Here is a 15,785-nt window from a genome sequence, read left to right on the forward strand (position 1 = left end):
TCCTGAGTAGTAAAGATGGCATGTTTGTTTTAATTGCTGTGTCAATGTTTGTTTCCATCTATAAATCCAGCACGAGCAGCAGAGTCCTCCCCGTCTCTCCTGAAACTCAGAGTGCTGTAAGTTTCTTTCAACTTCATCACTGTTCAGTTTGAGGGAAAATATAGTATCAATCACACATTCACATGAGCACATTGTGAATTTACTCATCCATACAACACCGTTTAATTGATAATTCCTCTCCTTATCTTTAAAAAAAGAAGTGACCTTTTACCATCTTTCTCTGACAAACTTTTACAGTGTCTCATTAAGCTTTAAATAAAGGGAGACGTGTTTTTTTTTTTCTGCTGCTTTAGTCGAGCAAACTTAACAACAAACACTGATAAGGAGCTCTTCAAATGCCTTCAAAAATCAAGAACTATTTGCATTTACATATTTCATCTATTTTTGTAAAAATGTAAACAAATGTGTGTGTGTGTGTGTGTGGGGGGGGGGGTGGGGGGGGGGGGGGGGGGGGGATATTGTATGGATATAAATCCATACAAACATAAATTGTTTGCTCCGTTTTCCTCATTTCTTTGTTGAAAACCCCAGAGGTGACTAAACCAGGATAACAGCAGCATCAGTGGTGACAGATTCATTACGGGAACATATCAGTTTGTGTATGTAGGCAATCTATTTATCTACCCACCAGCTAAATTAAGTATCTTCAGCTTTTTGTTTTTGTGTGCTGTATTAGTGTATTCCCACAGCAGGGGTCCCGGTCTTTAGCACCGCTATTTTCGGGTTCGAGGGCTGAAAAGTTTGGGAACCCCTGATCTAATGTGGATCAAGTGGAGCAAGAGGGTTGATTCACACCGATATTCAAGATTTCACACAAAAAAAGGACAACCTGGTGATCAAATCTGGTCATTCATGGAGTCGTTTCTGGTGTAACTATTTAAAGATACACTGTAAACCCGGACAGGTTGAATTTACTTAAAAAGGATTGACCCTGTGCCATGGAGCACAGACCACCAGTCAGTGCCGTGGTGCTCAGACAACCTGTGCCCCCCGAAGAACAATATTTTGATGTACAGCTGGGTCTCGTATCTGCTGCCTTCCCTCATCACTCACGGTTCCCAAAGTTATGAAACTGGAGCTGATTTTTGTTGCGACAGCGTTTGTAACCATAAGTGGGGAGGGAACACTGTGGATATGAAATGTAATTATTTGAAATGTGATTTAGTTTAGTTTTTCAGATTGGCTTCAATTATTTATTATTACATTTACTTAATTCATAAGGCAAATTTATTGATATCATATCTTTCATTTTTGAGGAAGGTGAACTTGTGATGTTTTACAGTGATATGCAACATTTTTTTTCACAATACTCAATATTTTCATTTGTAACAAATAGGCATCAGGTTTATTTGATTAAAGAAATTGGAACATTTTTCTATAATGATCAAGAAAGTTATTTCATAACTTGATTTTTTTAAGGTAACTGGTGTACAAGCCTTTTTTTAAGAAAACTCAGCCTATCTGGGTTTACAGTGTGATCAATGCCACAAGAAGCACAGACAGCTGGTCCATGCTATGGCACACAGACAAACAGCCTGTATAATGTGGAGCACAGTGAATCCATGCAACTGCTACACACCTAGATGTACATCAGGGTCTCATATCGACTGCATCCCCTCCTCACTTGAGGTTACAAAACACAGTCACAAACTAATGATTTTAAGTTGTGCTTACTTAAACAATAACAAAAGTTAAATCTACCCAGAAACAATAATTTTCATCTCAATCACGGTCACTAACTTCTGCACCACCCACCCAGGTGTCTTTTTGGCTTGTTACGGATGTTTGACAAAGATCTCAAACTAATATCTCTCTGTCTCAAACTGTCAGAGTCATTTGTTTTAACTCAATTATTATTACTGTATATAATCTCTGTTTATGTAAATAATCACGTCTTAATCAGACTGCTAATGAGCATCATAACAATGCTCTGGGTACCTCACGAGGGACGACTCTCCGCCTCTGATGACTACAGTCCGAGCCATCGAAGGTTTGATCGGAGCCCGCCAAGAACGAGACGTGGAATCCACAAGGTCGTTTGTGTTTTACACATCTGCTACCTCTCTGCTTCTCCGTCTCTCGCCCTCTGGATACGGTTTCCCACTTCCCTACCTTGTCGTTTTCTGCCTCGCCTTCTGTCTGGCGGTCATCCTTGCCCTCGCCATCTGTTTCACAGTACGCCACACACAGAGACGGGGGAGGAGAGAGACGGTGCTGAAGAGAGGATAAGTGAAGAAGGAAAACATGAAGGAAACTGTACTTGCTTACAGTGACTTTTTTGGAAATCACTGGGGTCATTTTGTGGAGCTATTTTTACACAGATAAATATCATCTGACGATCACTGAAATCTGACTTTATCTGCTGTAGAAAACTGGCTCCTTCTCCCCTCCTCTAAGGCCATTTTGAACTGCTCAGGCAGTTAATTCTGGACAAATTAAAGTGTCAGATCACAGCCAAAGGTTTTTTGCTACAAAAACCAATTCATTACTATGAGCAAAATTTAGAGCATCAAGGAAAAGTCCCACTTTGGTCACTGATAGAGGTAGAAAAACATTTTATATGTTTTTTTTTTGTTGTTGTTTTTTTATTATTTTAAGTTTAGGTTTTGATTTTTCATATTCATCATGTTTTCATAAGCAGATTATAAAAAAATTACAGAAAGACTTTTAATTTCAGCTAACTAACCAGTGTAAACCCAGCCACACAATCAAGGGGCTGTTAACTCGACATCTGTTTTAGGGTGAAACGCAAAAGTTTTGTTACATTTCAGCCTCGCATTTACGAATAGGTATGTCAGCCAACCTAAAACGCAAACTTTTGAAAACAGCCTCCAGAGTGGAATTTTTTCTGAAACGCTGCTGCCACTGTTGCCATATAAAAGTGGCAACACTGATGTCATGCACTGCTTCACGCACTGCTTCACGCAAGCACATACAACAGTACAACAGTACCATTGTTGGGATTGTCAGATTACCGTGTTGTGCTTGTGTATCTCAACCTGCTGAATCTGCTGTATCTGCTGACACAGACCAAAATGTGGATCTATTGCTCCACTTCTGCACTTAGTATTTAACAATACACCAGATAATCAGCTCAACTCTACTTCGGTGGAGAGCTAGTAAAAGTGGCTGCATTTTTGGATGAAACGTCGTTTTATTTAATTACCCAAACTAAAGCAATATGGAGAAAAAATCTTTTTAGACCAAAACTGTTTGATTTTCCTTAGTAGCTGTTAGCTTATTTAATGATAAGTTATAAATGGGCATATTGTTATTGATTTTGATGAGAGCTCCTTAGCTTTTGAGATCAGCCTCAAGTGGTCACTCAAGGAACTGCAGTTACATACACTTGTGTATTTTTCCCATAGAAGGTTGCAACTTGTAACACCTAGTTCTGTTTTCCTCTTGTTGGAGCTAATAGAGAAGAACTGCTGGGAACTAAAGGAGGAGGTGAAGGATTGGTTCAGGTGAAAGCAATGACAGTGATGACCATGACAGTGGGAGCTGATGGTTAAAAATAAAGGACATTGTCATGTGTTGCTGTTTTTGTTGTGTTTTCCTTGTGTTTATCTGTATTCTGTGGATTTATTGTGTTTCTTGTGTTAATAGGTACTATTTATGTCCTATTGTTAGCTATTGTTAGCTATCCGTGTCTTGTGTGTTTTCACCTGTTTCCTGTTTTATCTTGTAGTTTTTGCTCCCTGTGTGAATGGTGTAGTTTAACTTCTTGTCTGTCCTTACTTTTTGATTTTGCTCATTAGTTTCACCTGTAACTCTTTGACACACCTGTGTCTCGTAGCCCGTTTACCTCTGGGTATGTGTAACTCCTTAGCTAGTTAGTTAGCTTTTTTTTTTTTGTTGCTTGTTTTCCTGAGTTTTATTTGTGTTTTGAGATTTTTTGCTCAATATAATCATTAGCTTTTCTGTAATCAGGGCCTTCTCAATCCGTTTGATGCCTGACAACTGTTACAGAAACAAGGTTAGATTATATTTGGTTTGAGGGGTTGTCTCGTAAAACCATAACATGATATACTGATAGTATATTTTCAGAGAATCTTTTTCATGCTTTTAATTTTTTGCTATAAGACGCTTCTTCAGTACAAAAAATACTATAAGGACTACTCATCAGCCAAAAGCTCATACACATCAGCATCACTTTTGTCTTGTTTACTGTATTTGTGACCCCAGAACCCATCCCAATCCCTAAGACTGTGCGATCATACAGTTGGTGCTCACTCGCAAAACACTTCTATGACCTCAGACCAGAAAAGAAAATGATAGTACATTTATTAGAACCTCAGACCTATAGCCACGAGCTGGTGATAGTGACCAAAAGAACAAGACCGCAAATACAAGCGGCTGAAATGAGCTTCCTCCGCAGGTTGTCTGGCCTCAGCCTTAGAGACAGGGTTCAGGGCTCGGACATCCATGAGAATCTCAGCGTAGAGCCACTGCTACTCCATATCAAGAGGAGCCATTTGAGGTGGTTCAGGCATCTTGTGGGGATGCCTACCAGAAGCCTCCCTGGGGAGGTGATTCGGACTTCCACAGTGAAGACGTTGTATCTCTCAGCTGGCCTGGGAACACCTTGGTATCCCCTCAGAGAAGCTGGTAGAAGTGGCCGAGGACAGGGGCCACTGGTCTTCGCTGATGGCACTGCTGCCCCGTGAGCCAGATCCTATGGAAGATTACATGTTTTCAGGGATGGTTTTGATCAGGTTTTTTAGCTGTTTCTGGGAAAACACAAAAACATTTTGTGGAAAAACTTCAGACTTTTGTTTCAAAATGCTTTAAAGAAGATTTTTCTACAAATTTTTGTCAAGAGACAATAGGATGTTAGTTCATGTCATCAAACAGTGTACTCTGCTGCAAGCCTGGAAAACGCCTTCACTATTTACAATAATTCCTTATTATAGAAACCTTGTTCCCTTTATAGATCTGATTATAGTGTCACCTGAATGAAAACTAGATATTAAATCGTTTCACAGCGAAGTTTGAGCAGAATCTTCAAACACTGAAAGAGAGACTTTTCAGGAAACCCGTGGATTATGAGCTCAGTGAGCTCTGAACCTATTTTTCCATCACTTTGTTAAAAAGCAATTAAAGGAAAGCAAAACATACCCCAAGAGTTCCTGCTGACAGGGCGAGATGTGAACCCAGGTTTTTAGCTTACAGCAGTTGACACAGAGAGGCATGAGGTTAAAGGTGCACAGGTAGAGGTGGAAAAGGATGCATTCAAAGACGGCATGAATAGTGATGAGACGAGTTAATTAGCAGGACTCTACCTTCTCCTTCCCTCCCTGTAGAAATGAGCGTGACCCCTCCACTGTCTGGTCAGAAACAGGCCAACCTCTTTCTCAGGATCCCACTGCTGTGCTGAAACAGCGACAGGACTCAGTATGAAAATTAAATCACTGCAACCTTCAGGATCCAAAGACAAGTGTTCCTCCTTGTGTGTGGAGACCAGATGGTAAGTCTACCTGCTGAAGTGCCGTCCATGTGTCGTTCCAGGCACGCAGGCCTCATCTCCGGTTACACACAGGGGTTAAAAAATCTGCTCCTGCTATTATACAGGCCTGTGAGTGTGTACGTGTGTGAGTGTGTGTGTTTCCTGAGTCACTGGATTCTCTGTGGGCTCACTTACCTTTCTGCACAGAGAGAACAAGTTGCATGCTGTTTTACAAGAGAGGAGATAAATCTGACAGGAGTGTCAAGTAGCAGGCGTCGTCGCAGCCAAGAGCAGACCTCTGCTGGCTAGCCAGATTCTTGTGGCATCGGATAGCTGAAAACTCCAAACAATTACACCATAACACACAAAAACACACACTCACACACTCACACACACTCGCTTAGCTCAGGGAAGGCAGCCAACAGCAGTCAGTTCTTTGGCTGCAGGAGAACGGTACAGATTCTCCTCATGAAGTTGGTTTTTAATTAGCTGTGTGAGAGAAAAGTGGATCTGCTTCTCTTCACATTGAACCCCCCTGTGCAGATGTAAGCGACACTTTAGGATTAGCTGCTTATATTCAGTTTCAATAAGGGCTAGTGGTCAGTTTGAAACTCAGGATTTATCTTTAAAAATGGCATTTACTTGAACAATCAGGTCTAAGTTTTTATCAGGGGCAGAATTTGTTACACAGGTTACAAAGTAGCAGATATTTCCTTTTCTTTGCTTTATTTTTATTGGAGAATGCTGGTTGCTGTGGTTGTGAGTTCTTAAACCAACCAGGGTACCAAGACCCATTCATCTGAGCTGATCATTTTCAACCGGTCAAAGATCCTGAGATAAATGAGTAATCAGAGAAGGACGACTTATGGCTGATATAACTGGATCAGCAAACAAAGGCACGTGTGTTTCCAAAGGTCTGAGTTTCTACAACACAACCCCAGAGATGTCAACCTGAAACCTGGTCAGCATCATTGGTAGAGTATCTTCTTTAAGGGCTCAAAGATGGCAGCGAAGGAGGGACATGACATGCAGCAAGACCTCTACAGTGAAAGATTTCTTAAAACTGTCTCAAAGCACGGTCTGAGAAACTTTTGCCTTCTTTTCAGATCCAATGATATTTTTGAAAAGTTTATTTAACCCAAAACAACACAATTCCTGAACACATTTCTTTTTCCAAAGATTTCCTTAAATTTAGAGACATGGTTTGCTTTGGGAGTGTGACAAAATGTTTTGAAAAGGTTGATAAATGCAGAGGATTTGCATTGCTTTCCTACAAGCCATTCAGCTTTGAGAAACAATAGTCACAAAGATGCATCTTTATCACAAACATAGCCCCTAAATATTTCATAGCTAGGAAACCAAGGACAGTGGCAGCCTACTGCAGTTATTTATTCACCATTACCAAAGTATCAAACTACAACCTATATGAATACTGCCTGATCCTAAAGCGGTATCCAATTTTCTTTAGGTTAATTGAGTTTTTGTTTAGAAACTCAACATTAATATCCCCTAAGCAGTGCAAATTCTACTCCAATAGGTATTTGTTTTCATCTAGGATGATTTTTTGTTGTTGTTTCAACTCTCAGTTTGTGGATGTCTCAAAATCTGCATGGGAGATGGAAAGAAGGTCAGTTTGAAAACACTGTCCTTTGGATAATTGGCATGCCATTCACTACAATGAGATAATGTGATGTGATATAATACAATATGTTACGATTCAATATGATATTTAGTTCCTATTCACTGCCATATGATAATACAGGATATGATTTAATAAGATTTGATTGCCCAATCAGAGGCACAGCTCAGCTTACATGACTGACGGGCCCCCATACACAGGATAGGTTGAGTTTACTTGAAAAATGATTGTACTTTAACAAACTAAGTAATGAAATAAGTTAATTTAACTCAACATCTTTAGTAGTTATAATTATTATAGAAAATCATTCTATAATATGAAAACCTGCTGTTCACTGAAATATTGTTCTTCAAGGGGCACAGGTTGTCTGAGATCTCCCGCGGCACCAACTGGTGGTCTGTGCTCCATGGCACAGTGTCTTCTACCTGTTGACTTTGCAGTGTGTTTCCAATGGTTTATATATTTATAGATAAATTGTATGACCGGACGACCATGCTATTTTGGCCAATTTTGAAATTAAGTGTAAAAACATATATTTATTCATTTTTTCCACAGTCAGTTCACACCATGTGGAGTACAGACTGGTCCACGCTGCGACGCACAGACAAACAGTGTGTATGATGTAAAGCACAGAGAACTTGTGCCACTGCTACACACCTAGATGTACAGCAGGGTCTCATATCAACGGTGTCCCCACCTCACTCACGGTTACAAAACACAGTAACAAACAAAGGATTTGAAGTTGTGCTTACTTTAACAGTAACAAAAGTTAAATCTACTCAGAAATCACAATTTTTAACTCTGACATTTGAGTAAATTGAACATACAAACAGATTTTAAGTTTTCATAGCTTAACCCAATGGAGTAATTTGACCTTTGGAGTTTAGAGTGTAGCTTTCCTCAAAGCCCTTGTCACTTCCAATATGGCTGCGATAGCCAATTTGGTTCAAAAGTCTGTTTCAGAAACAGACAGGTGATGTCGGGAGACTACATCTATTAACTATACAGTTTATGATGATAAAAGACAATATGATAGAATATGATGTGATACGATATGCTAAGATGGATCTTATTTTCACGGCAGGGAAATAAGTCTTGATGCAGTTGCTGGCTCTATTTCAGTTAAAAGAAGTCTAAAAACTAGATAAGACATATTCAAAATGACAACAGACAGGACCGGACAGGGTTGTGTGGATATTCAGGTTTGAGCCTTGAGCACTTCCTGTCCCCTTCGTTTCTGGAATCACACACTGATCTGCTTCTTGGCATGAGAGCAGACTTGTGCAGATTCACGATTTTTTTCTCCCACATTGACAATAGTTTTTTTGCTTCATGTCTCTAATCAAACACACAGAAACACACAAACAGGTCCCCCTTCCCAGCCTGACAAAGAGGGGCGGAGGCTGTGAGGATTTACGGGGGCTGCCTGTCCTCCCAGCAGTAGGCTGATTGGAGGGGCTGGCTGTGTTTGTTAAGGTAATGGGCCCTAGGTGAGCTAATTCACAGGGTACACGCTCCATGCTCTGTCACCTCAGGAGCACCCCACCGGAGGAGGAGGAGGTGATCAGTGGGGGTCGGGGCTTGAGGGGAAGGGAGGGAGGTTTGTAGCACTCCTTAAAATCCCCTCAGCCCTGCTCCTTCTCCTCCAGCTCCACCTGAAAGTGATTACCAGGCCAGCCATGAGCAAACAAGCCCCATATGGAGAGTGGATAGTGGGGCTGAGGCTGGAGCCCCGGGAGCCCTCCTCCACCTCTTTGGAGAGAGGAGGCCTGAGCAAACACAGCTAATGAAGTCTTAACAAGCAGCCCCGGGTTAGCGCGAGCCCGCTAAATGCCACCGAGGCTCTTGGAATTGTGTCCAGCAGATTGGCTAAATCTCCTCCAAGCTTTCCTTTACAAGATAAAGTTGCATTAGCATATCTCAGTCTCGCCATCTCAGAGGTAAGTCCAGGATCTGGCAGAGAGTCACACTCGACGGGGCTTCCTTTTCTTCAGCAGGAGCACTTGATTCTGACCGACAGAAAGGGGCTTAAAACTGAAGACTTTAACTTCGGGTCCTGATGTAACATGATTTTATTCATTGGTGGCTGAGTGTTTCTTTAAGGCTCTGAGATATTTTCTCTCAGTGTGCAGCTCAGAGTCGAGTGGATTTCCTTCGACTGGATGTCCTCTCCGCTCCCTCCATCACTCTCCCACACTGTGACTGCTGACTGAACCCTCATTTCTTTTCTCTGCTGGTTCCATTTCCCACAACAGGGTTTCATATAAAGAAAACATCACAACATATAATGTGTGCACAGAGCCCCCTTCATGCATGCGCTGCACTCCTTAAAATCCAGAAACAAGAGACGACACTCATGTGTCAGCAAACATCCATTTAGGAGCTCTGTCCTTCTTATCTCACAGACGTGAATCACTTCATCAACCTCCTGTTGCTCGGCTCAGACCGGGTTATTTTACTCGTCTGAGGGTCAAAGCTCTGTCTGAAGACCTGGCCTCAATCCAAACACAATAAAAGCAGCACCACACCCCGGCGACTGCACACAAAGTGACACTATGCATCAAATGTGAGTGTAGGGTAAAGATTATTTCAGTCTGTTTCATTGTGAGACCACATGATGGCTTTCTAACTTCCAAACTGCAGAAACTGTGCGTGAGAGCGTGTGAGAGGAGGACAAAATGTCTATTCACAAACATCCCTTTTGTTGTAAAATGAATATCAAGTTTCGAACAGATGCGTGATCACATGGCTGGCCTCTGTGGCCTCATTTTACCAGAAGCTGCAAGATTGTGTGTCCTTAAAGTCTCTATTATACAACATGTAATATGTTTACTGAGCTGTTAGGTCTGTGAGGAGATCTTAGGAGGAGACAATTAGGAGTTATGAGACAACTGAGGGACTGGTGTTTGACTCTGTATGAGCTTCAGCTTAGAAGCTTTGAAACAATTTTTCAGATGATTTGTTTTCTACAAACTCTGATAGCTGTAACTTTTAGGAAGTTTTAGCTCTCATACCAAAGTTTTTCTTGTTCCACAAAAGGTTTGAAATGCCTTTTTTCATCTCCTTCAATTTATATCTGATTCTTATGATGCAGGCCTGCACCAAAGCATAGAGGCAAACTCTGCGTGACTTTAAGCCAGATTTTGGATTTAGATCTTGGAATAAAAACATGTCAAAAATGTGTTTTCTAAACAGAGAAATATCAACTGCTTTAAGATATAAGTGATCCAATGCTGTTGCCCTTCAATAATTTTAATAATAATTTAAGAAAAAAACTCATCACGGGATAGTCTCACTGGACAAGAGAAGGAGACTTTAGTGAAACTACCTGAGGAGGAAATGTCAGTTTCACAGCTGCTCCACAAACAAAGACATCACAATGTCTTTAATTCAAAGAAAAGATCAAACAGACTGCGTTAATGGGATGATCAACTATAACATATTATTTCACAGGAGAGCAATACACCAGCTATTTGTTCTATTGATTACAAAGAGTGAAAACACTTCTCTGTGTGGCTCTTACAAACTTTCCAGAAAGTAAGAAGTTTGGGAATAAAAACATATACCACACCTGCAGACTCCATGAGGAGATGAAAACACGAAGCAAGATCACACAGTTAGCTTAGCTCAAGTCAAATAATTTGCATAGATTATTTAATATTTTTTCAATAAAAGCAAAGATCAGTAACCATAGATGCTGCATGTGTGTGAAGAAGTCAGTGATTATATTCAATGCATGTGCAGAAGATCTGTGGATGAAAAAGCTCAGTTTCTGTGCAGGTTCTAAAAACATTTGTTTTTACAGTCATTGCTGCTGAATGACACACGGGTACTTTTCATCTTCCAGTTCCAATAACATGTTGTTTCACATGTCATAAGTCACAGGATTCAAGGTTGATTTTATACAGCTCCGGATAAAAAAAGCACATGAAACAAGTTAAAACTTCTTTTTTTGTTGTTTGCTTTGTTTTGATATGGTGTTGAAACCCTAGTGTGTAATAATAGAAAGTAATAGCAGTGTAAAAAGACATGTGTAGTGGGTCAAAAGTATAAATAGCAGCAGTATGAGTATTTTTTCCCAGAGGGGGGTGTAGTAATTGTAAAGTAGAGAACTCATATAGTGTATTTCCCTTTTTCCTCTCAGTGTCTCACAGTCATCTGAAGCACCCAGTGAAACACTGAGTACTGTAACAGCAGGAGAGATAAGAATACTCAGAGCTTGACAAAGACACGCTCCATCAGGTCTTTAAACAGAAGTATGAGGACAATATCAGACATGAAAAATACAATTTAGCAGCATAAGATTACTGTCAGACGACCACAGGGCTCCTCGGACACACTCACTGATAGCAGCCCTGTCTCTGCTGCTGCTGCTCGCTCTTTGCCTCGCGCAATTACGCCTCCCGCGGAGCTCTATGCAAGCGTTAAACGAAACATTAGCACCTCATTTAAAAAATAAAACAGCTTTTCACAAGGACAGACAGCTCCCCGGGAAGTCTTATCATGCGCAAATTAGCCAATTTACCAAACTGGCCTCTCGCTCACACACATTCACTGAGTCACTCTCAGAAACAGAAACAATCATCTGGAGATGTAGACACATCCTGCCTCTAACTATTGTTGTTGTTACACTATCAGAGATGGTGTGTAAAGAGGAGCCACAGAGTTCATTCAGTGAAGGAGAGGTTGTTACTCCTGCAAACTGCGCGTCAGGGCTTCAAACCTGCGCTATAATTACTTGATTATGATTATTACGCTTTAAATGGTGGTTTGCTCTCCTTAAATGCTTTTGGGGAGGTTTTATTATGTGTTTCCTACTGTTTATTTCAGTCTAGACTATCACCTGAGCTTCTACCTGCGTCACTGTGACTCTTTCCAGTCTGTGTGACAGCAGGTGGAAAGTGGAATCCTCATCCTCCCTGCACCCCTGTGCCACTGACACTGGCAAGACCAGTATGATCATAAGCTATATAACAAAACATGTAGGTAAAAAACTTGATGGACAGCTGCAAAGCACCGCCCCCGCTGCTCTGTGATTGGAGGAGAGACGCCGGGGGTGTCGCCTGCATGGCTCTTGTATATATTGTCTCCGCGTCGTCTCCCAGCCGTTGATTTGTATGGGAACCGGGACCGAGGTGGGACGAACCGACTGAATGTAGCCGCTGTGTTTCAGAGACAGAAAGAGGCCCATATTCTCTGTTTTGTACCAGTGGACTGCATCTTTTATTTTTGTTATTTCTGCTCCATCTCTGAGAGGATACTAGGAGCTTTTCCAGAAGGAGGTGGACTCTCCTCTCAGCCATCTTGCCTGCTGCTCGCCGCCCTGAAGGCTGCTTTCTCTCCTCCTCCTCAGCTGAAAGTAAACACGGCTTGCACATTGCTTGCAACTCCGTGCAAGACCCCGAGAGAAGCGAGATGGGCTCGCGGTGCGACGTCTGAGCGGAGCGGAGGAGAACGCAGAGGATCTATTTCTGTTTGATATCAGAAGAGGAGGACGCGCCGCGCCGGAGCGATGGACCTGTTTGGGATTTACCTGCTTCTCTCTCTGGCTCTTTTGCCCCGATCCAGCTGCACTACAGCTAAGGAGATCACCTGCCAGGAGATCGCCGTGCCGCTGTGTAAGGGGATCGGCTACAACTACACCTACATGCCCAACCAGTTCAATCACGACACGCAGGACGAGGCGGGACTGGAGGTGCACCAGTTCTGGCCTCTGGTTGAGATCCAGTGTTCCCCAGACCTGAAGTTCTTCCTGTGCAGCATGTACACTCCGATCTGCCTGGAGGACTATAAGAAACCTCTCCCCCCGTGCCGGAGCGTGTGTGAGCGAGCCCGGGCCGGCTGTGCGCCTCTCATGAGGCAGTACGGCTTCCCCTGGCCGGACAGGATGAAGTGTGACCTGCTGCCTGTGCAGGGGAACCCCGACACCCTTTGTATGGACTACAACAGAACTGACTCCACAACAGTGTCCCCTGTTCTCTCCAAACCCACCAACCACCCCGGGAAGGGGTTCAGTCCCCCTAAAAATAAGCCGAGTCGCCCCGGCGCGCCTGGGAAATACAAGCCGCCTGGTGCGCCGTGTGAGCCGGGCTGCAAGTGTTTGGAGCCCATGGTGCCTGTGAACACCGACAGACACCCGCTGTACAACCGCGTCAAGACGGGTCAGATATCGAACTGTGCCATGCCGTGCCATAACCCTTACTTTACGCATGACGAGCGAGCTTTCACCGCTTTCTGGATCGGACTTTGGTCTGTGTTGTGCTTTGTGTCAACTTTTGCTACTGTTGCTACTTTCCTCATCGACATGGAGCGCTTCAAGTACCCAGAGAGACCCATCATCTTCCTGTCTGCCTGCTACATGTTCGTGTCTATCGGCTACATTGTCAGGCTGATCGCCGGACATGAGAAAGTTGCCTGCAACCGGGAGTTCGACCTGGAGCACATCCACTATGAGACCACCGGCCCCGCGCTCTGCACGGTGGTCTTCCTCCTCATCTACTTCTTCGGCATGGCCAGCTCCATCTGGTGGGTCATTTTATCCCTGACCTGGTTCCTTGCGGCCGGGATGAAGTGGGGCAACGAGGCTATCGCTAGTTACTCACAGTACTTCCACCTGGCTGCCTGGCTCATCCCCAGCATGAAGTCCATCGCGGTGCTGGCGCTGAGCTCCGTGGACGGAGACTCTGTGGCTGGGATCTGCTACGTGGGGAACCAAAACTTGGACAACTTGCGGGGCTTTGTTTTGGCTCCCTTGGTGATTTATTTATTCATAGGCACTATGTTCCTCTTGGCCGGATTTGTGTCTCTGTTTCGGATCCGCAGCGTCATCAAACAAGGGGGCACAAAAACAGACAAACTGGAGAAACTTATGATCAGAATCGGCATCTTCACGGTGCTCTACACTGTGCCAGCCACTATTATTGTGGCGTGTTACTTTTACGAGCAGCACAACAGGCAGAGTTGGGAGATCACACACAACTGCTCCAACTGTCTGCTGGAGAGGGACCGCAGGAGTCCGGACTATGCAGTTTTTATGTTGAAGTACTTTATGTGCCTTCTGGTGGGCATCACGTCCGGAGTGTGGATCTGGTCCGGCAAAACTTTGGACTCATGGAGGACTTTCTGCACGCGCTGCTGCTGGGGGAGCAAAGGCACGAGCGGCTCCATGTACAGTGACGTGAGCACCGGACTGACGTGGAGGTCAGGCACGGCCAGCTCCGTGTCCTGCCCCAAGCAGATGCCATTGTCCCAGGTTTGAATAAGAGAAAAAGCAGCTTATGAGGACTGCTAATTGTTTGGGAGATAACCCATCACTCCCTGTCTGAAGCAATTTGCATTGTAATGAACTGCTGCTGAGGTGTCCCCCCCTTTACTCCCCCAAAACTCACCTCTGCAGGGAGAGCTGGCTGAAACAATGTACCTGGTGATCACACTTACACACACCTCTCTGAGTAGATGTGTTAGAGGTACACACACACACACACAATCTGGGCATTACCTGTTTTAGGCAGAGAGACTGTGACTCCTGCTGGCTTCATACCAAGAGTTTTAAAGTCTGACTCAGTGTCAGACAACATTGTACAATTCAATCACATCAAAGATGGTTTAAATTAAGCCTTAAAAGCGCCCAACTATTTTACGGGTCTTCACTTTTTTGTAATTTCAAATGTATTTATACAAAAGTTATGTAAAAACGTGTACATTTGTGTATAAAAGAAAACTTTATAAGCTAAACTGTAAATTTGTACAAAGTGTAGATGTCTCTTTTTTGTGAGAGAAAGCAAATACGACCTTTATTTTGACAATAAAACATTTGATAAATCTGAACTCTCTTCTGGTGCAGTGTTTTCCCTGTGCAGGGCTCAGATTTTTGTGGTGTTCAGGACGGCAGAAACAGCTTTTTAAGAGTCCCGGCTCCACAGAGGAAGCCCTTTTAACCATCAGAGACCGGTAATTAGAGGCAGGGGTTGAGTTGGAGCATCTCCATAATTGTTAAAGTCCTCTTCACATGCCTGCCGAAGCCCGCTTTCTTAATTTAGTAAAAAGAGGGAGTGTTTGAATGGGGAGGTATAAATGCAGGGAACAGACCCTTTTCATCTGCACAAACTTTGATCTCTCTTTTTTAGCAGCCCAGAAGAAAGGTGGTGTGTATTAGGAGTGTCTGTCTGATGTGCCAAGGTTCCCCCTAAATGTCCCCATTTGGATGCTTTGATGGACGTCCTGCTATTCACAGAGCGTTTTGGAGCTCTCTTTTCTGGGGTTTGTCAGAGCTGAAACCTGCCAGAGCCCCCTGCGTCTTGTGTTTGAGTTTTTTTGCTCGCTGCCTGAATTGAAACATCTTCTCCCTCAGCTCAAGCTGTGTCAGCGAGTGCAGGGGCCTTGACATGAATGATATTGAAAAAGCAATGAAAGCCCCACAGGTGGTCTGTTCACATGATCTCACATCTTAGGGGCCCTAATCGAGGAGGGTTTTTTGCTACAAATGTATCTGCTTTAGTCCCAATTAACCCAGAGCTCTGGCAGGGGATGATACAGTGTAACCCAGGGTAGAAATGTCTTTGATTTACTGCTCAATGCTGACAGAGAGCTTTGTTCTGATGGCTTTGTTCCTGCTTCACGCTCATTCTGAAGACGTCA

At 43.2% G+C, this 15,785-nt stretch overlaps 1 protein-coding gene across 1 annotated transcript; it reads left to right on the forward strand.

Annotated features, from left to right (window-relative positions):
• Nucleotides 1–12,272: 12,272 nt before the first annotated feature.
• fzd8a (frizzled class receptor 8a) lies at nt 12,273–14,934 on the forward strand. Its single transcript, XM_074694008.1, has one exon. The coding sequence runs from the start codon at nt 12,661–12,663 to the stop codon at nt 14,404–14,406; it is 1,746 nt and encodes a 581-aa protein (XP_074550109.1). The 5' UTR covers nt 12,273–12,660; the 3' UTR covers nt 14,407–14,934.
• The last annotated feature ends 851 nt before the right edge of the window (nt 14,935–15,785 follow it).

Source organism: Halichoeres trimaculatus, unplaced genomic scaffold, assembly GCF_033239565.1.
Source record: "Halichoeres trimaculatus isolate MK-OKI-2021-1 unplaced genomic scaffold, fHalTri1.1 fHalTri1_scaffold_18, whole genome shotgun sequence".
Classification (NCBI taxonomy): domain Eukaryota; kingdom Metazoa; phylum Chordata; class Actinopteri; order Labriformes; family Labridae; genus Halichoeres; species Halichoeres trimaculatus.

What these genes read in the sequence shown, in the direction of transcription:
- fzd8a (XM_074694008.1), top strand. Translation starts at nt 12,661, where the DNA reads ATGGACCTGTTTGGGATTTACCTGCTTCTCTCTCTGGCTCTTTTGCCC.